The sequence below is a fragment of the Grampus griseus genome, assembly GCF_964374135.1.
Source record: "Grampus griseus genome assembly, chromosome: 10".
NCBI lineage: Eukaryota > Metazoa > Chordata > Mammalia > Artiodactyla > Delphinidae > Grampus > Grampus griseus.
In genome coordinates this window covers 69,327,881-69,348,753 of record NC_139004.1, presented here as the reverse complement: position 1 = coordinate 69,348,753, position 20,873 = coordinate 69,327,881, and the positions used below count along the sequence as shown (strand labels likewise).

Genomic DNA, 20,873 nt, shown 5'->3' with positions numbered 1-20,873 from the left:
GGACTGCCGAGGAGCTGTGCAGACTGAGTCAGGGCAAGCAGGAGAGGGGCTGGTTTCCCTCCAGAAGCCTTCACTGCCCCACCAAGAAGGCTCAGCTCTGGGTGACTCTTGGGAAGAAGCTGCTTAGCACCAGTGTTCCCTGAGCTTCCGCAGTGCTGTCTCACCTGAGGTCTGGCTGGGCTCCTGTCACTTGGGCCCCAGGGTGCAGAATCCCAGCCCTCGTCACCCTGTGGTCACCGGCCTCCCCACTCAGTCTGTGAGCCCCCAGGGGGCAGGGACCTTGCCTCACTCCACTCAGTGCCCAGCATGGTGTCTGGCACTCATTAGAGGTTCAGTAAGTGTTTATGAGAATGCAGAGGCTGTGTCAGGAGCCATCTTTAAATTAAACAGTAAAGGCTGAACAAGAGTCAGGAAATGACAGCCTTTTTTTTTTTTCCCCTTCAGCGGGGTCACCTCTGCTGAAGCAGCTGGTCGACCCAGAAACCAACAAAGGAAGGAGGCTCTTCTGACCGGGGGCCCAGAACCCCTGGGTGCTCTCCAGGGCCCTAGGGAGCCTCTCTGCACGGTGGGTCTGTACAGCTAAGGGCTGTGTGTGCGCACGGATGCACACCCTAATCTGATGGGTTCTCCCCCCGGGAGATACAGGGAAGGAAAAGCTCCGTCCTGGAGTCTCACTCTCGTCAGTGGCTGCCTCCTGAGCTCAAAGCTAAAACGCTATAAAATTCATAAAATAGAAGGAGTCTGGGCACATCACATCACAACTGAAATTCTACGAGATCACTAAGCCAGGACTAACGGGTTCTGATGGGGTTAAAAAGGAGTCCCTGCTTCGCCTGGGATGCTCGGAACGTGACCTCTGCAATGGGTTGGTCAAAGCCTGGTCACTCTTTTTACATCCCTTCTATCATCTCATCTCAAAAGGGATCACATCTCCTTAAAAGGACAGGTGATGGTTTTTAACTCATGACTTTGGCAAATGAAGGTATTTGTTTTCCCAAGTTCTCATGCTTGCCCACACCAACTCCCTAAGGGCTGTGTGCAGGAGGTTCCAGTCTGACCCATACAGCTGGAGTGTGAGGGTGTGTGTGTGTGTGTGTGTGTGTGTGCGCACTTGCCTATGCTCAAGGGGACCAGAGTGTGCATAAGACAGAACACTCTATAGTATATTTCTGCCATGTCTATAACTTGTGTGTTGGACTTACAAGAGAATAAGGAGGCTGGGTGGTCGGGGAAGACACTCTTTCTGGCCATGACCTGGCCCAAGCCTCTTCTGCTGGCCCCTCCCTAGCCCACGCCAAGTCTGACAGACCTTTTACACTCCCCTTGTGACAGGAGAAAGTTAGTAGCCAAACTGACTTTTGAAGGGCACATCTCTTTTTCAACTGCTATCTTTGAAGTATGACAAATCTTGGCCTATGAACTTGAAACCATGGGTAGTCTTTTGCTCAAAAAAACAAAGAAGAGGAAAAGACAGCATTTGTGGAGGGACAAGGCAGCACAACATGCAAGAAAGGAAGGACAGAGCAAATGGCACACCAGGCTGCGTGCACCCCCAGTGCAGCCTGTGACACCCCCCCCACATGCCTCACTGGGCAGGGAGGACTGGGCAGGGGAGGGTGTCACTGGTAGCACCGGGGGAAAGTACAAGTTGCTAAAATATCTTACAAATGGAGGGACCCCGAGGATGGCTTTGCCTGAACTACAAACGCCAGTCTGATGAAAAGGGCAGGCCAGCTCTCACCCTGGGCTACCCACTGGAACTGCCTGGGGAGATCTTTGAAAACTCTGATGCCTGGCTCTCACCCCAAAGCTTCTTACTGAATTGATCTGGGGTGGCCCCAAGCTTTCCCAGGTGGTTCCAACATACAGCCAGAGCCAGGAGCAGCAGCCCAAGGCCAGGGCAAAGCTGGGCCATGTCTTCAGCTGGTCACCCACAGCAGCTCATTCCCTTTAGGTCTGGAGGGGCGACACAGAATGCGGCCACCGGGAAAGCCCATTCCGGCTGTTACAGCTAAGCAATGGGCTCCTCTGGAGTTGATGGGGTTTCAGTACTCAGATGGATGCAAGGAGAGTGGCTGCCATCCCCATCTTCCTTACAAGGGGTGGGTGGAGGAGGCTCAGGGACACAGGGAGATGGTGCAGGGCGGAAAAGGACCGTGAGCAAGCTGCCACTCCCGGGATCAACCGCAGGACACGCCCAGAGGCTGTGGGACTAGGGAAGGTCTCACTCCCCAGGGAGCTTTCCATTGACAGCACTAGGGGCTGGATGATGTTTCAAGAGATGGAATTCCAGTGTCATCCCAGGGCCTGGACTAGAGGACCTCGGTAACTCCTTCCCGAGATGCCACAGTCTTCATGTGGAAACCCTACAGGGAAATGGACCCTCAGCCTTAGGAAGCCACACTACGTGCCAGAGTCTGGAAAGCTCCTTCCCACAGGGCTCCCACGCAGGCTCTTGCCGTGTAGGCTCTGGGCCAACCCCCTGCGACTACGGAAGGCAAATGAGCCCTGAGTTGCCCAAGTGCAAAGGGATCAGTCTGCATTTACGCATTAATTCCCATCTCTTCCTAGAAAAGCTGAAAGGATGCCGTTTTCCAATTCAGACAGGAGGCAAACCAGTTACCCTGAGGCATCCTGGAGAGCTCTTGCTGGGGAGCCTCTCTCTGACTACTTCTGACCTGGTATGTAACACCTCTGGGACGGAAGGCTTCTGTATTTGGGATTGCTGAGTTTGTCTCCGGAAACCAGCGACCTGGTCCCTAGAAAAGGGCTAGCACACAGCATGGAGGGCTGAACAGCCTGCCTGTGGCTTTAGAACGAGAGGCTGAGGGTAGCTGTGGGCCCCCTGGTCCACCCCGGGTACACCACAGGTCAGCGACAATTCTTAGGTCCCTGGGAGCGACCTCCCTACTGACTTTGTACATGCTCTTAAGTAATAACAATGCAGACACGGCTGCTAAACAAGTGTTTTGCCTCCCCGCCAATAATGATAATTGGAAAGACTAAATGTCAGCAACAGCCATTTCCCAGGTTAGGGAGAACATGATGCTGGATCATCTCTCCATTCAAGGAACAAACAGGCATCGAAGAAGGAGCAAAACCGAGCCTGCCAGTCCTCATCTGACATTTTAGCAGCTCGATGACATTATGACCAACTGTGATGAAGACAAGTCCACGACAGCTACCAAACCATGACCGTGGCAGGGTAGGGGTCATGGGGGGGGGCGGCAGGATGGAGAGGGCCAGGTGAGCATGCAAGCAGGACAACAGGAAGGGCCATCCAAAATGTTTTTGCGAAGAAGACAAACGCAAGCTCAATTTCTCATTTCCAGGCCACATCGTTCATTCTTGAAGGCTATGCTGCCATGTCACAGAGCCAAGCGTGACTGACCAAGACGGCCCCAGCTCAGGCCCCAGGCCGGAGACAACGAAATAGGGCACAGCAAACAATTTAGATGACCACGACCCACAGCACTCCTGTGCAACTCAGCGAAAACCAAAGGTGGGAAAGACAAGTATACAGTCTTTCGAGTGCTTTTGCTTTAACAACGACTTCACCGTATATATGTTTATATATACTTGCCGCTACAATTTTCTAAAAACAAAACCAACATGAAAATCGATTAGGCAACAGAAAAGAAAGAGCAACGGAGGTGGGGAGAGACAGCACAGCAAGTTAAACATTGCAAAAAATGATGACTTATGGCAGCTAAAAACAGCCAACAATGGACCAAGGGTATTCACGCTCAGCTGAGTCGGGAGTGCGGGGGACAGGGCCACCGAGGGAAATGGTGTGTGCTGCTTCCCAGGGAATTCGGCGTGGGGGGGAGGGGCGTGTAGAGGAACCAGTGGCTACACTCAGAGAGTTATGTCACCAGAGGTTAAGGACACCCAGTCTCTCCTGTCTTTGTGCTGTGGCCTGAGGGTCGTAGATGCCCAATAGAGATGTGATGAAGGACTGAATAGATGCGAAGGTGGCCTTGAGCATCCCCTCCTCACTGAGGCCCAGCACAGAAAGGCTGAGGTCCCCCAAGGTGGTTTTCTACTGGGCCAGGGCCTTGAACTCGCATTGCTCCCGGCTCAGGAAGGTTTGGTCTCAGGCTCCCTGTGACCAGGGGAAAGGTCACGTACTGAAAAACAGTACGAGGATGCTGACTGCTAGGGTTTTCGAGTCTGACTGAATGCCAGGGAAAGCCTGTATTATACAGAAACCCCAAAGTCAAATGCTAACTAAAAAATTTCGCGTGGGCTTTTATAGACCTGTGGCTTTCCTGACTGATGGAAGGTGAAGGCGGACGTGTCTGAGACACTGCTGGGCAGGGCTGACCCAGAGGGAAGGCACAGTGGGCTCAGCCCCAGCACGCGGCGAGGCAGCCAGGAAGCCGCGCGTCCTGTCGGCGGTGCACCAGCGCGGGGAGTCAGGCATTAGAGAGCTGGGCTGTCTGCTTGGTGAACAAACCCTGGCCACATCCTGGTGCCCAGAAGCTAAGCATGGACCCTACCACCTACACACCACGTGAAGCACGGAGCGCTCCAGGGAGACCTGCTCAAATTGTCACTTACGATATTTTCACTTCCATTATAGACCACTCTGACTTACATAAGGGTCTGCTTCCAGACTGTTCACGTAAGTGTACTTTGATGGAGGCCGTAAGTGCTTTATGCGGTGAGATGATTAAGCGGGCAGATGTCTGGTCAGAAACTCAGGAGAGAGCCCCTGGCAGCCCAGGGAGGGTCCTATGTTCTCCCGTTAGCATCAGATTAGTTTATAACCAAGCGTAATTCACACATGATAAATGGCAATTTTATACCTGACTTGTGGAATATTTCACATAACGTAGAATTTATATAAGTCTGGGCTTATGGAGGTTGGCAGATCTATGTACCTAAGTCTAGTAAAATACCATTTCAGTACCTGGTCTTGGCATGAATTTGAGTGTCATGAGGCTTAACTCACACCCTCATGGACATGGTAATGTCTTACAGTTCATTTCGCTTATCATTACAAGGAAAATCTATATTTAAAATAATACCATTGTATCTCCCTAACACTTTGGGAGTTTGAACAAGTATTTTCACAAATATGCCTATCATTTTATCATTGCAACGTACCTATGAAGCAGGGAGGGCAGACATCACTCATCTCAGTGGTCCACGAGGGAACTGAGGCCCAGGTCCAGGCTAGCGCTGCCCTGTTACTCTACACTCCACAGTCAGCCTGGCCCCCAGAGTGGCGGCATAGATCTCATCATTCTTATTTGGCACAGGCTGTCTGGGCTCCAGGATGGACCATATGAGCCTGCAGGTGTCAGACAGGCAGAGCGTGGCAACCCCTGCCCGGCCAGGCATGGGGGGAGGAGGGCCAGGTTGGCACCGGGCAGCAGGAAGCCAGCACAGCACGGCAGCCCACCCCATGCTCCACCTGTCCCTGCGAAGGGCTCCACACAACCTGGGCACCCACGGAAGCCTGCTGATGAACTGGGGACAGACCAGGTGGGCAGGGCCAGTTCTGCCCGCATCAGGCCCTCCCGGTCTGGGCATGGGTCAGATCTGAGAGGGGCCAGTGGGAGGCGGTGCTCCCCTTTCTGCAGCCTCTGTATTTTGAGGAAGGTTCTCAGGATGCTTCCTAAAGGTTGGGTGGGGTGTTCACTCCACCTACCACTGCTCCTCAACAAAGGATTCAACTGGGTGCAACAAAGGAGCGCTGACACCCTCTCCTAATATACACGAGGCCCTCCTTCCCCTGGCCCAGGGCAGCCTTCAATCTGCATCCCTATTTGGGGAGCTAGGAGAGGCATGTTCCCCAGTGTCACCAGTAGGGCTCAGCAGACACAGCGTACAGGTGAGGACACCCGCAGCGGTGGCCGTGTGCTCAGGGCACGGCTGTGGGGTTTCCCTCCTGTGCCTCCACAGACCCACAGTGGGTACCAGGGCACACGTTATGAACTCTGCTTTCCAGCTCAAAAAACTGAGGCACGAAGCAGCCAGGGGCCCTGCCAAGGTCACCCAGCTACCGAGTGATAATGTTCACATACCCACACAATTAACTCCTAGCCCTTAACATTTCAATAAGGTCTTCTTTAAAAATAAGGTTTTCCTTCCAAAATGGCAATTCTACATTTACTTCCCCACTCTCATTCAGGGGAAGGGGATGGGGGGGCCGGGGGAGGGAGGGAAGAGGGCAAAATGTTCTTAGCCTTTTGCAGTAAATGTGTGCTTGAATTTCTAAAGTGTACAGAGATCCGTGGGGAGGGTTTCTGGTCTCCTTTGTGTTAGACTTAACGAGGTTATAGGACACAAAATTTGCTACTTACATTCACTTCAGTTATAGCAATATCAACGACGCTACCAACAACAATTAAGGCATCAAAAGTGTTCCATGCATCAGTGAAATAGTGCTGTTAGAGCAAGCATTCAGAAGCCACAGAAGAGAGGAAGCACAACAGGAAAAAAAGAAGAAAAGGACAGTGTTATAAAAGGGGAACATTCTAGCATCAAGCCACCTGGCTACTTGAAAAATCACCCTAAAACAAACATGTTATAGGTACATCACTTCGGGTATTGCTTCTGACACAGCAAATAAAAACAGTTAGAGACGCCTATCTTGCCCTGCCTACCGCTGACTCAGCTTAACGCTGCAGAACAGTCAGTCCTCCAAAAGGTGATGTGTGTCTAAAGGCCTGGGGATCAAGCTCTACGCTACAAGGCCTCTTCTCTGCAGCTCTCGTTAGAAAACTCCTGCTTTTCGATCAAGTACGACTGGGCTCTGTGACTTGTCCAGGTGATGCAGTGCAGGGCCGGGCGGGTGTGCAGACAGAGACAGGATGGGAGGTGGCCCCGGGCGGGCACATACTCACGTCAGCTTCGCTGAGCGCCACGTCTACAATGCTGCCGATTACGATGAGGGAGTCAAACGTGTTCCAGGCATCACTAAAGTACCCCTGGACAGAGCGGGCGGGGGCAGATGTTTATGAGCACGTAGGAAGGAGAAGCCACGCTGACCACGTGGGGTCACACCCGGGCCCCGCAGCAACCACGGCAACCAGGGGGGGTGGGAGGGCCAAAGGGAAGCGACCATACCGTCCACCGGTGCAGAGGGACACGGGGCGGGGCACCTGCATGTGTGAGAGAGGCCACGGGCGCATGGACCCACACACACACACCACACACACACACCACACACACAGACACACACACACCACACACAGACACACACACCACAGACACCACACAGACACACATACCACACACACAGACACACCACACACACAGACACACACACCACACACAGACACACACACCACACACACACACCACACACCACACACAAACACACACACACACACACCACACGATGCAGATCGTGGCCCTGGGCAGCACTGAACCGAGCCAAGTACCTGCAGGACAGAGCAAGGCACTTGGTGGCCCTGCCCTGGCACCCAAGGTCACAACTCCAACCCCTCGCTAGCTGAGGGAGGAGAAGGCCCTCCTACTCCTCGCATGGGGTCCCCAGTCACCTCCTTCTCTTCTTCCACATCAAGACCACTGTGACTGGCGTTTCACACCTTCTCACTGCTGTGCCCTTGAAACAAACCAGTATCCCTGCCCCTCCTCGACAGTCCAAGTACTGCAAAGGGTGTGCCCCGTGGCAGGATGTCCTCACAGAGCTCTCGGTCTAAAGGGACATGAAGGCTGACAGGGAGACAGGCCAGCGACGCACGCCGTCTAAGGCAGAGGTGTGGCCTGTAGGGCTGCGGGATCAGTGCACAGGTCTCACGGGGAAGGAGCGCTCAGGGACGGTGATGATGCTCGAGTGCTCCCACTGGCCCCCAGAGCAGCCCCTATCTCCTGATAGGCTCCTTTTTCCTCTCCAGCTCTGGCTTCCCTCCCCTCCCTCTGCATCCTCCACGCTGAGCGGACTTCTTTCCATCCCTCAAACCACCACCAGGTTCTTGCCCAACTCCTGAGGCCTCTGTGATCCCGGCCTCCCCACCCCAACTCTACCTGCCCACGTCCACTTGACACTCAGCTCAAATGCCAATGCCCTGATGGCATGTTTTCAGATCCTCCTGACTTATACCTCCCATCCTGGGGACTCCGAATGTCTCTCAGGTCTTGATCACTGAATCTGGGGCCTCTGCCCGCAGGTCTACCCCATGGAAGACCCTCTGAGGATGAGGACTGTGCTGACTGCTCTGTCCCCTCCTCCACTAATCCCACCACCCAGCCCGGAGCCGTGAGCCCACATAGTGCTTGACACGTGGCAAGGTCTCCTCCTTCCACCAACTTGCACCCTCCTGGTCATTCAGCTCTGCCCTATTCTTGTTATTTCAGGTCCTTGTATCTTGTTGAAGGTACAACATCCCTACGACCATGACTTACAAATCTGTACATACATGGCATGCATTTTGCATCCTCTTCTGGGCTCAGCACAGTAGGTGCTAAATTACTGCCTGCTGTCTCCTGATACCCCCCAGGAAGCCCTCAGTCGGAGGGGGTGGTGGGGAGAACAGTGCACGGAGGCTTCTGGTTGCAAGGTCAACGACTGTCTGCAAATCAACTGCATCTTTTCAACAAGCCAGGATGTGTTGTGGAAATAAAAATTCAGGTCTGAATCATATAAAAAGGGGCCCAGTGTGCTTACAACGGGGTACACTTAGTGCTGGATCAAGAACACCAGAACAGAAGGTGCTTTGAAGTGTCAGATCCCATGAATTGATCAAGTGCAGGCCCAGAGGAAGCCACTGCAGAGCCCCAGCCTTTTACGACACTATGGAGAACGTGGACACGCTGGCTGTTCCAACAGCCGGAGGAGGGATGTTTGTTCTAATCACTGTTAATCACCCCAGGTGCATTTATGGGGGACCTGTAACGCTGACTTAGGGTTTGAGATTTTTAAAAAATTTCACCTTAAATAATGTAAGATTTTCCCAACCAACTGCCACGACTTCTGAGCCTGCCCCCGCCCCCCCCCACCCCCCACCATCTCCTCTCTCCTCCTCTCCCACAATCCCAGCACCTCTCTCATAGTTACTTACCCTCACGGACTGACTGCCACCCTCCCAGACCCCTCTGTTAGCCCTCTAACAAGTAAACAAAAGCTCGCCTGCACCAGCTCTGATGATCTGTGATAAATGTCTAATGGGAGCGTCTGCTTAACAAAGACAACGTCTCACTCCTTACAGCTTCTCTTCTCAAGATGTGGGACTCTTGGCTGGCAAGACAGGAGAGGCAGGCCACGGTGAGGACACGACTGGCGCCCCTCAGGAAGCCGGCTGTGCTGGTCAGAGAGGAGACCCAGAGCCTGCACCAGGACGTAAAGGCACATTCTGCTTCCCTCCCCGAGGACAACGCCAAACCAAAGTCAGCTGGACCACGTGGTGCGCTGAGTGCCGCCGTCGTACCCGGGTTGTGAGAACACAGCATTGGCTCTTAAATTATCTGCATCACTGCGAGTGGTAACACACAGTGGGCTGACTGGCGGCCTGGCCACAGAGCATGCTCTGAGGTGCAGAGCCTGTCCTCTTCCTCATGGATTTAACAGCAACTCAGAACTGCAGAGACAATGGTGAGCCTTTCCCTCTCCTCTAGAGAGGAACTGATGCCTTAGAAACGCGTGGTCATCAGTAACAACTGGGGCTCTAGGGCACAGAGAGCAGTGAAGACCCGCTGTCCCTCCTGTCCTGTCCCACACCACGGGCCCTGCCCCCCTCTTGCTACAGTCCATCCTTCACCAGAGGCCACGCCCACCACCATTCAGGGCACTGCATGCCCCTCTTGCCTACTTGAGACTTTATTCCTGAATAGCGCCTCTGTCTCTGTGTGTCTCTGTGTCTCTGTCTCTCCAGAACGATCAGTATTCACCTGTGGATCAGTCCTATCGGCCTGCAAACTATTCTCCAACCGGCCCATCCTGGCCCCCTGCGGTGTATAAAGTCACTTTAAATCAACACGATAGGGGCTTGATGTTTGGGGTCCTGGAACTCTTTGGTAATCTCATCAACACCCTCTCTGGAGGGTCCACTGCACTCACAGAGTTGTGCCCAAATTCTAGAGGGTTCCTGGACTGACACCCTCATCTAGGCGACAGGAGGCTTGAGTTGCTGCAGGTGGCTGGAATCACAGGCTCTGGCCAGATGGCTTCCTAGGGGTCCCAGGGAGGCAGAAAATGCCAGCCCCCCCGCCTTCTTCCCACATCCTGTTTCCCTGTTTAGTAGCCTCCTAGGTAATAAAGTCACTGTCAAGTGAGTATGACTCAGCCCCATCCCTTTCCCATCAAAGTCACCGCAGCGTCTGGGTAACCAGAAGGTTACGGCTTCTAGCACGGCACCCACCTGCATGCTCTCTCCTCTTGGCCAGTCACAAGAGGGTCTCCTACAACCGAATGTGGAGGCCAGGGCCCCTCAGGTGGAGCCAGCAGTCCCCACCAGTCTGGCCACAGTTGGCCCGTATTACTTTTGGAACAGCCTCACCCATTTGAAAGGATCAAGCAAGTCAGCCACACGCAATAGCATTTATTACTCGGAAACACTTCTGACTCTGGGAATTTAAAATCATAACCCAGACTAACGTGGGCTTAGGGCCAGGAAGCTCCCTGGTTTCTAAGAACTCTATCTTGATTGTCCATTAACATAATCTCCAGCTAGACTATAGGCTCCTGGAAGGAGAGCTGGACCCCCCAGCCAGGATAGAGCATGGGCTTGGCACATGGTGGGCAGCGAGGTCTATGCAATGCAAACAAGAGAAGCAGCCCAAGTCCGGGATCTTTTCGCTGCCCGGCCTTTTGGGGTTTACTGAGGCAGCCGGATCACTTACCAGTTTCTGCCAGGGACTGTCTGGGAAGCATCTGACCCAAGGGATGACCCACAGTGCCAACTCTGGGTGGAAACTGTAACTGACAGCTTTCTAACCAGCACAAGCCCTTCCAAAGGTCAAGTGGAGGCTTAAAGAAAAATACGTTCACTTTTGGCCACTCTGCTCTGCCCACGTCTCCTGTGATAGAAAAGCCAGTAGGGCCTGATGACAAGAGGCTGCACCCACAGGTTCATCCATCCATTCCTTTCTTCCTTCCACCACTTCCCATGGAGTAACCAGCATGTAGCAGGTATCACGTGAGACAAACACCACCCAACCTTGAGCAGCTGCTCATCAGCTAACGGAGAGGGAGATACGGAGGGTACTGATGTTGACAGTGCACAGTGAGCATCTAACAGGAGCACGTGGGAAGGGGAGCGCCGGCCCTGGCTGGGCTGGGGGACACTGTGACGGAGGAGCCCACATTCCAGACAGGCCTTAAAAGGTAACAAGGTGGAAAAAGAACTTCCAGACACAGAAGCACGGGCCACGGAAAGGTCCCACATGGTCACAGTGGGGATGGGGTGTAGAGGAGGAACGGCTGGGAGCGCGCGGCTGGAAATGAGGCAGAGATGTAAGTGCGCTAGTGTTTGGTGCAGAACTTTGAATATTCGACTATGAAATTACCTTTTTTTTTCATACAACAGGTGGCACGGCCAGCTTTCAGTTTACAAAGGGAGTGTGTGGAAGATGAAGGGGGGCGCAGAGGCCAGAGGCAGGAGATGGTTCAGCGGTCAAGGAATGCAAGAGGAAGGAGGGCCGCGGAGGCTGGGGTGAGACGAGCTGGCCACCGAGGCCCAGGGCGTGCACGCGTCTCACCAGGGGAGAAGGGGACCAGGAGGGAGCTCCGGGATACCCCGGCCTTGAAAGGACAGGCTGAGCCCATGAAGGAGTCTGACATCAAGTTCTAGTTAAGGAGAGTTAATATTTCCCCTCAAGCGTTATTTGGCATTAAAATAAATCACTGAGATACATTTATGATATATGTATATATATATGTGATCACTGAAGAATTGAAAAGATAGTGTCACGGTTCCTTCCCAGGAGGTACAGAATGTGCTCCAGGAAAATTGCTGGGGCTGATAGAGCAGCCTTATTCCTGCCAGGGACCCTGGGGAGGGAGTGCTGTCCTGGGAGGCATATGGGTGACCCAGTGTCCACGACACATCCGCTCTTGCACAGAAGCACGAGGACAGCACGAAAGCACTTTCTTCTTTCCCCAAACCCAGTAACTCTCAACGTTTTCCAAGCTCAAGTGGCTAGGCAGGTAAATTCGACATTTTCAAGGCACCGTTGACGCCTGAACCATGTGGCTTTGAACTGTGCGTGTCCACATACACAAGGATGCTTTTCAAGAGTAAATACCACGGCCCTACGTGGTCTGTGGTTGGATGAATCAGTGGGTGCAGAGGAACCTCGGAGAGGGAGCGGCGGCTCTAAGCAATACTCAGATTAACCCGCGTGTTGTTCAAGGTCAAGGGTAGAACCAAGACCAAAGCGCTTCGAGGTCTGAGCCCTGGGAACAAAGCGCGGCTCCCTGAGGAAAAGCCCACACGGAGGCGGGTCACGGACTTGAGCAGGTGCTGGACAAAACACCAGATGGGCGGCTTCCGGAAGCACAAAGAAGGAACCTCAGGCAAATCAGAAGTGCTCCTTACACCTACAGGAGCCAGGACTTTGGACAAAGCCCTTCTTCCTCAACCTCCCTCCTTGCAGCAAGAGAATTCACTTGAGAAGCCCAGCGGCTGCCCCTTGGGAGCACTGGAGGGGAAGGCCAGGGGAACAGGACTTGGTTCTTATCTACACCATGGCCCACCTTTCAAAACCCCAGGGCGGCTCCGTCGCTCCAAGTGCACGAGCTCGATGCCCAATGGGTGGGTCTTCCCTGGGGAGCCGACACAACCCACTGAGCAGCCTGTTCGCTCGGCCCTCATTCCTTGTCTCTTTGGCGTCTCACCACCTTCCATGCTTGCCTAACCCACACTCAAAACAACTTTTCTCCTGGAGTGATCCCACCTCCCCACCAGGGAAGCTCCCAGCTCGGACCACATCCCTCTCAATGTGTTCTCACTCAGGAGGCCCCCTTTACCAGTCAGGCCCTTAGAGTATAAAAGGAGTCAGGTTCCTCCACGCGTTTGAACCCTGCCTCCTATGATGCCTTCTCACCTCCCAGGAAGGATTGTAACTTCACCCTCTGTATTTCTATTACAAAACAGCTGCAACCCCGTCTCTCCTGACAGATGCTGACACGTTCTCCCAGAACATGCACCCCTCACTGTGGAGAACACAGCCCCAAAGGACCCTGCGACAGAGCTCCCCAGGAGAGACACAGACCTTCTTAGATGAAGTTTATGGGCCAGGTTCCCAGCCCTCTGTCCCTCTGGCCATCTCCTCACAGAGAGGCTTCCTTCTGCCACCTTTGCAACACGCCTCCTCAGCCCCCCTGCCCCTCTGACGGGTAGGAGGGCCTCACTGACTTCTTTGTGGATGACTACTCGCCTGGCCTTGCTTTGCTAACACCAGAGAGGAGATAGGAGAGTCAGGAAGCGTTTTAAGAAGAGCTTTGCTTCTTGGTGAAATGACTCTCTCCGGCTCCTCCAGACACACCGTCACAACACCAAATCCATCTGCTTCGCAAATGCAGTGACGGTGCCCCTCAAGCGTAGAGGCGCTGCTATTGCTGTGTTAAAATTTCTCTCACTTGTAATCTGAGGTTGTCTTCTGCTGTGAAAATACCTTGTGGAGGAAAACTACGAAGCGGCACAATTTCTAGCGGAAATCGCTCATTTAAAAACTCTGATGGATCAGTACTGACTATAAGTTAGCTACTCATTTCCCCTCAGCCTCACCAGCCTGTTCACACACCACTGAACTCTCCTCTCAGGTTTGGTAACAGTGGTTCACCGGACACAGCCGCTGACAGTGCACACGCAGACACACACGGACTCACACACATGCCGGGGGAAATGTGCCTTCTCAGAGCTTAATCACCAGGCAGGGCAAGACATGGCGAGGGGATCTAGGAAATGTTGCATAGATACGTGCCATGTCGCCTTGATCAAGTGCTTTTGGAGTTCTTACTCTGCAACCTTTCCATCAGTCCAGACAAATGTTGATCAAGGACGGAAAGGGGAAAGGGAAGCAAACCAAAAATCTCAAAGGATATTCAGAAGAGTTTGGTGGGGGCAGGGAAGAAGGTGCATGTGTGGAGATATGGACAAGTCACAGTAATTAGCATCTGGCCATGCAAAAATGCCAGGTTTGACCCCACTGCAATCACCCCGATCGATCACTTACAAGCGTCCTTTCTTTTTTGTCCACAAAGAGCTGATAAAGATTGCATAGGAATTAATTCAAATTAAAGATAGGAACAGTTCTAAATTAGAATTCCACTTACGGATGGAGTATGTGAACCCATCATTTCATAATCCGAGTCTTACTTAAATTAGTGTTGTCAGATACCTTACACCCTGATGAACAGACACTGGGGTCACTGAACTCATTCTCTAACTCTGATGGGTGGAGCCTTTGCTAGAAAAGAAACTGAGGGTCAAATGTGTCACAGCTCGGCCAGGATCTGCTCCTCTGTCTAGGGTTTTAGGACGAGGAAACATCACCACTTGATGATGGGGATGGTGGTCGTCCTCGTAACAGTCCTGACACGTCTACAGCGTGGGGCTACATGCCGAGCGCTCTTGTAAGCGTGACACACAGAGTGATTCTTACTGCTCCAAACTGCCCTAGGAAGTAGGACTACTAGAGCCCTCATTCCATGGGTGAGGAAATGGAGGCACAGAGCAGTGAAGTATCGACAGCTTGCTTGGGGATTTGAGTCCAGTCTGGTCCCAGAACGGTGCGTGCTCTTCGACACTATACTATCTGTCTCTTACGCTACAGACGTTGACAACTGTGGACCGGACTCAGTCTGTCCTAAAGGAGACATAACAGGCAGAGCAGTCCAACACAGTTTAAAATGCTCGTGTCTTGTTTTGTCTTAAAGTCAAGTGAAATTTTTCTAAATTAAACAAATGAAAGATGGTATGGCTGTGAGAGGTCTGCAGCTGGTAGAATTTTCCATAAAAGGTGAAAAAGATGCTGTAGACCAAGAACAAAGAAAACCAAAGTCTTTATGCTGGCAATGTAGCAGTAAAATCAGGGCCGAATTACTCCTGATGGGTTATGCGAAAACAATGTCTCCAATGCTCAAGTAATGAGGCGAGTTTCCTTGAGACAGTCTGACACACGCTCTTCTAGAAACAGAAAATCAGGTTTCAAAACAATCTCCATTCTGCAAATTCCTAATTCTCTCTTCTTCTTTTTCTCAGAATTGTTTTTGCGAGGTTTTGTTTTCGCAGATTTATTTTCTCATGTGTACACAGATGCCCTCATCAGATTTTAACGTTCTCAGGTGATAACCTAGTTAACGGCCAGAACAATTCAGCATAATCCAATAACACGAGACTAACGGGAAGTGGGTGACTCTTTGGAGGAATTCAGCTACAGCCTTTGACAGTGGGTTCAGCAACTCACCTTAGGTTTAAATGCAATGACTTTCAAAACCATCTCGACAGTGAACACCCCGGTGAACACCATGTTCAGGATGTCCATGGCGTCATTAAACATCTTGGACTGCTCGTAGTGCTGTGGATGGAAGCAGAGGCACGGTTCTCGGGGGTCCACTCCGGACTCGCAAAAGGAGGCTCCCCAGCCCACCACCCCCTGCAGGCGTCCGTCCGCCTGCCACACGGGCAGCGAGGCAACCTCCCCGGTCCAGCCCCCTCTCCCAGTGATTCCACTGACCCTGCGAGGGCACATCGTTGGCCCCCCACAAAGCGCAGGGGGCCCTGACAAGATGAGGGTGACCAAACGATGAAGGGGAAAGACATCCACTTCCTCTGCTCGGAATAAAGGGAATCCACCCTTTCTCCCAGCAGGGTTTCTACTCAGGGCCTTGACCCAGGCAGAATGCAGAACACACCCACAGGTCTATGGACAAAAGTAGGACTCGGTTAGGATACATTATACGCCATTTAGGCCTATATCCAATCAAAGGCACTGTTATCATCTTGCCTTCGTGCTTTTCCCTACATCAGCAGAGGGTCCTCATTCATAAGGAATTCGTAAATTTAAGGAAAGGGCCAGAAAACGTACCCTTGGCTGTCTTTACACTCATCTCCCAGACAGCACTGGGAGTTGGTTTGATTTGCTCAAGTTCTTAGAGCCAGTGGGAAACTGAATCTAGACCTTGGCCACTCTTGTCCTAGCGCAATATCCACTAGACAGCGCAAGGGCTGGAAACGCTCACTGTCAATACCTCTCTGTAATCCAATGTGGCCAGTTGAAGTGAGCTGCCTTCCTCGCCCCCAGTGAGCCAAGAGTCGCTGTCAGGCAGGTCAAACTCAGTACTCCACGGACCAGAAGAGTCCCCACTGCCACGCTGAGAGTGACTTGAGGACAGGAATGACACTCTGGGGCAGGCCCAGAGCAAAGTGCCGGACACAAATTACCCAGCATAAACTTCGTTTCCCACTTTACCAATCGACAAAGCCAGGCTCGGGGGATTTAAATAACTTGCCCCGGGTCACCCGGCTGCTAAGGAGTCAAGTCAGGATTGAAGACCCCGCCTGTTCATTTCCACACAGACAGAGCTTTAGTCCACAACCACTCCCTGGCCACAGAAGCCCACAGTAAAGGTTCACAGGCCTGCAAGCCACGCTAGGGCTCCCGAGAAATGGCACTCATGGTCACGCTGTACAGTCTCTTACGCAGAAGAGTGACTGTAAACTCCTGCCGTGGCAACTGTTAGCCAGAATGCGAGTCTGGCCAAACTACAGCCCAGACTCGTCAGATAATCAAACCCTTCCTCCTGTGAGGGGGCGGCATTCCACCCTCAGGATTTGGGGCACGGGGCTGCACCGAAGGCCCGGACGGGATCCACGCGGCTGTCTCCATTTTTACCTGCATGGCCAAGCAGAGTGTGTTGAGCATGATGAGGACAAACATCATGTACTCGAAAGGCGAGGAGTTCACCACGTACCAGAACTTGTACTGGTAGGGGTTTTTGGGGATGTATCTTCGCAAGGGACGTGCTTTCAAGGCGTATTCAACACATTGACGCTGCAATGGCAGAAAAGAGCAACGGGGATCCTGAGCACGTCTATGGAAGAAGGACACAGTTCCCGTCTGCCCTGAAAAGCTGGCGCACACCTACCGGGAGGGAGCGAGAACGAGGGGGAACCGCCAGCGCAACCCGCACAGGTACCACTCAGCATCACTGACAAAGGGCCCCCAGCTCCATCACCTCATGTGGTCCTCACAGCAGCCTTTGAGGGTAAGCAGAGCACCCAGTTTGCTTCCATTTCGCTTATTAAAAGACTGAGGTCCGGCGATGCATTAAGCAGAGATGCAAAGCCTTGACCCATGTCTTATCCCTGCCCTTTCTTGATGCTGGTGGAGTACAACTGTAGTTCTCCTGCCCAGGGAAGGAAGACAAGTAACAAGAGGCAAGGAAATCCTCAAGAACCAGAGAGGCTGGGCTGACTCCCTGAGATTGGAGGTCCCATGGCTGCTCCAGGACGGACCCATACAAGACGCCTACCAGAAGCCAGAACGAGCATGGTAACCCTAAGTGTCTAATGGTGAGTGAGCTGTGTGTCTGTCTGAGAGCTGTAGAGGCTCAGGAGCTTGTCGTGTTCATCTTAGAACCCCCAGGACATGGTCCGTGATGACGGCCGGAACACTGCCCCGCCCACTGATGCTGGGACCGAGACCGGTCCACCCTTCGCAGCAAGCCCAGAGAGCCTCCAGCCCTGAAAGCCTTTTCAGCATCATACCCTACTTGCTCCTAGGCCCAGACCAACCACAGGCTCTCTCTGTCCAGGACCTGGCCCCGCTGTGACCTCACATGCTGACTCTTGGGACCCCTGACTGGAGCCTATCCTGGACCTCGTGGTGACCTAGTTTCAGCTCTGGTTCCGCCTGGGTCTTGCCCTGACACTCTTCTTCCTTGGCGGGGGTCGGGAGGGGTGAAGAGCTGGGCCAGGCCTCCCTCAGACCGTCACTGATAAAATCTGCAGGGACGTCCTGACAACTCACAGCAATGTCTTCCTATAAACCAAGCTGTCCTCGTGTTTCCCCCAGTGGAGATGCTGCAGCCCGAGACAGACGGCCTCACCATGCACGGCGACTTCCCGCCAGGAAGCCCAGGCTGGCAGTGATTCTTGCTCTCTATGTAATCATCCAACGGAGATGGCTACTGATAGAGGGCCTGGGGGAAACTCCCAGAACAGAATCTCGATCTCACAGACTATTTTTACAGCTGAAAAAGACCTTTAAAAGTGACTCCTTAATGCCCTCAATTTAGGGAGACAGCCCAGACAGGAGGTGGAGGCGCACCCACAGTCACAGAGCAGGTGCAGGCAGAACAGGACCAGACAGGTCTCCTGGCCCCCTCGCATCATCACACGATCAGAGCCAAAGGCCCCTGCGCCTAACAGACTGGTTAAAACAAGGTGCTAGATCGAGAGAGTGATGCCAGTGCAATCTTAGTCCCGAGTTTAAAGTTAGCGACTTTCCCAGGGGTGTGATAGGGTACTTCCTCCTAAGCCAATGGTTCTCAACCGGGGCACATTTGACAATGTCTGGAGACATTTCTGGAGCGGGAATGAGGGTGGGGCAGAAGGCGCTACTGGAGTCTAGTGGGGAGAGGCCAGGGAGGCTTCTCAACCATGCACCGCAAGCGTAACAAAGAATTATCCAGCCTCAAATGTCAATAGTCCCGAGGTTGAGGAGATAAAAGGCTATCCCTTGGGAGGGACTGTGCGAGTGTCACTGGGTGCTTCCTGGCCCCAGGCCACGCCATCCTACGTGACTCTGAGCTGTCACTGGTGGGTCATGACCACAGAAGGTGGCCTAGGTATCCTGACTTCTCACTCAAATGTCTGCGGGTAAATTTCAAAATTACAGCCTAATCTGCATCTGGGAAACTAACGCTCCCCACTGATGACTCACAGTGGCTGAAAGTGTGCTGAGCAGGGCCCAAGCCCCAGGGAGAGAGAGAGCAGGCGGGCACCCTTCTCTACACGCGGGAAGCTGTCAAAAGAGAAATCGGTCCTCTTTGGCTCAAGGGACAGAAGCCCGAACAGTGCGTGACTCTAACCTGATTTTTGTCCAGCTCACAGTTCTTATACTCTTTCTCCCCCTGCTCCTGAAATGTGACGATGACGAAGCCCACAAAGATGTTCATCATGAAGAACGCTACGATGATGATGTAGATGATGAAGAAGATGGAGATCTCCACACGGTAGTTGTAGATGGGGCCGACGTTCTCCCCGTTCGAGTCGATGGCCTTGTACAGCAACCTGGAGAGCAGAGGATCCAGTGAGCACCAGTGCCGCTCAGCCAGCAGCCCAGCCCCGCTAGCTTCTGACCACCTGTGCGGGCACGGACGGTCGGACCCCTCGCTGGGAGCCCACCCCAAGGCCCCGGGACACGTGGAGGTCCCTCAGGAAGCCTCTGGGGCATTAGGCCGATCAGCCCGGCACCTGGCGGAGGGAACACCTGGGATATATTTGTTGACTGATTGCTCTGAAGACTGGAAAAGATTTTACAAATATCCAATAATGCTCCTTTCTAGTCACAGACAGAACACAGGAAGGACGTCACATGGAAGACACTGGCGGAACTGAAAGCTGTAAACGCAAGACAACGAGCGAGTGGCCAGGGCATTTCCAAAGAACTACGAGAGGTTCCCCAAACTGAAACAAGCACTAAAATGAAATGTGCCAGGCAGAACTCTGAGCAGAAAGAGGGGCAATTACTGCAACAGCCTCCAATTCAATGTATGCTCGTTCTGATGCAGATTCAGCCCTTCCAGGCACCCACCCGAGGCGTGCACTGTGCTAGGTGCTTTCACATCCATCTGGAAAGGTGGACATACGGTCGTCCCTGTCTTACGGAAGCTCAGAGAGGGATCTAAGTGCCAAGGTCACAGTCCTGGGGACAGAGCAGGAGTTGAGCCCACCTCGCCTGAGCCCCGAGCCCCAAGTCTGTTCATTTCCCTGCCATCCCTGGTGGCAGCTGCCACCCAGGTTTACTAAAGTGCAGTGTTTAAACCCTGAGACCACAGCTAGTGCCTCTGTGGAGTGCAGGCTCTCACTCTATGCTCCTCTTCTCGCAGGACCGATCCACCAATGAACAAGCCCCACCCCACTGTCCTTCTACTTCGCAGACACCCCACACATCCAGAGAGTCCTGCCAGCCTGTCCACCCTCCTCTGGGCATGAGAACTTGACATTGAGAACTCTATCAACATATATATGTTCTGGTGGCAGGAGCTGGGGGGCCATCAGAGAGCAGAGCACAACAAAGGGACAAGAGCTCTCCTTTTGTATTCTACCTTCTTCCTTCTTTCCACTTTTCTCACCTCACCCATCAAAATCCTAGCCATCCCTCAGGACCCTGTGCTGCATGTCTCTGACACACCAGGACCCTCCTGCTTGGCCTGGCTGACGACACTGACTAAACGTGGGCTTTGAGAGGGGAAACTGCATCTAGACAGCTCTGTTTCTTCCACAGGGCGTAGTACAGCATGTTGCACGGAGCTGGTATCAGGAGCACACTTTATGAACGAGCCAGCGAGCGCGGCAGTGAGAGACGCGGCGTGATGGCACGTACTAGTACGTTACTAGGAGTGAATGAACACATGAATGAACGGTCTGGGACACTCTCAAGGGCCTCTTTAGGAACAGTGTAGTGGCAGCTTTACTGATGAGGTGACACAGGAGCTGGCCTGAAAAATGGCTCTGGGGACTCCCCATCCACATCCAGCAATGCCCCCCAGGAGCCCGCTGAGAGATACCCCGCTTCCGAGACCCCAGCTTCCCAAATCTGAGACTCCTGGCTGCCCACAGGGGTTAATCCTTTGCCTAATCAGACAGAGGAGCCCTGTGGGCCAGGAAGCGAGTGATAAGTGGTCCAAAGTTAAAAAGTCATAGAAAAGGCCTACAAAACTGGAGAAG

The 20,873-nt window shown here is 53.0% G+C and overlaps 1 protein-coding gene across 5 annotated transcripts in view; it reads right to left on the bottom strand.

Moving 5' to 3' along the window:
• The window catches only part of CACNA1D (calcium voltage-gated channel subunit alpha1 D), a gene marked incomplete at its 5' end in the record, with an annotated part of 447,563 nt that overhangs the window by 40,287 nt on the left and 386,403 nt on the right, over positions 1-20,873 (bottom strand). For all 5 annotated transcript variants that reach the window (XM_082664922.1, XM_082664924.1, XM_082664926.1 and 2 more), the window contains 4 exons: positions 6,858-6,941; positions 15,385-15,495; positions 16,813-16,971; positions 19,013-19,214. In XM_082664922.1, coding sequence (XP_082521048.1) covers positions 6,858-6,941; positions 15,385-15,495; positions 16,813-16,971; positions 19,013-19,214 — 556 coding nt within the window. The remainder of the gene's footprint in view (positions 1-6,857; positions 6,942-15,384; positions 15,496-16,812; positions 16,972-19,012; positions 19,215-20,873) is intronic.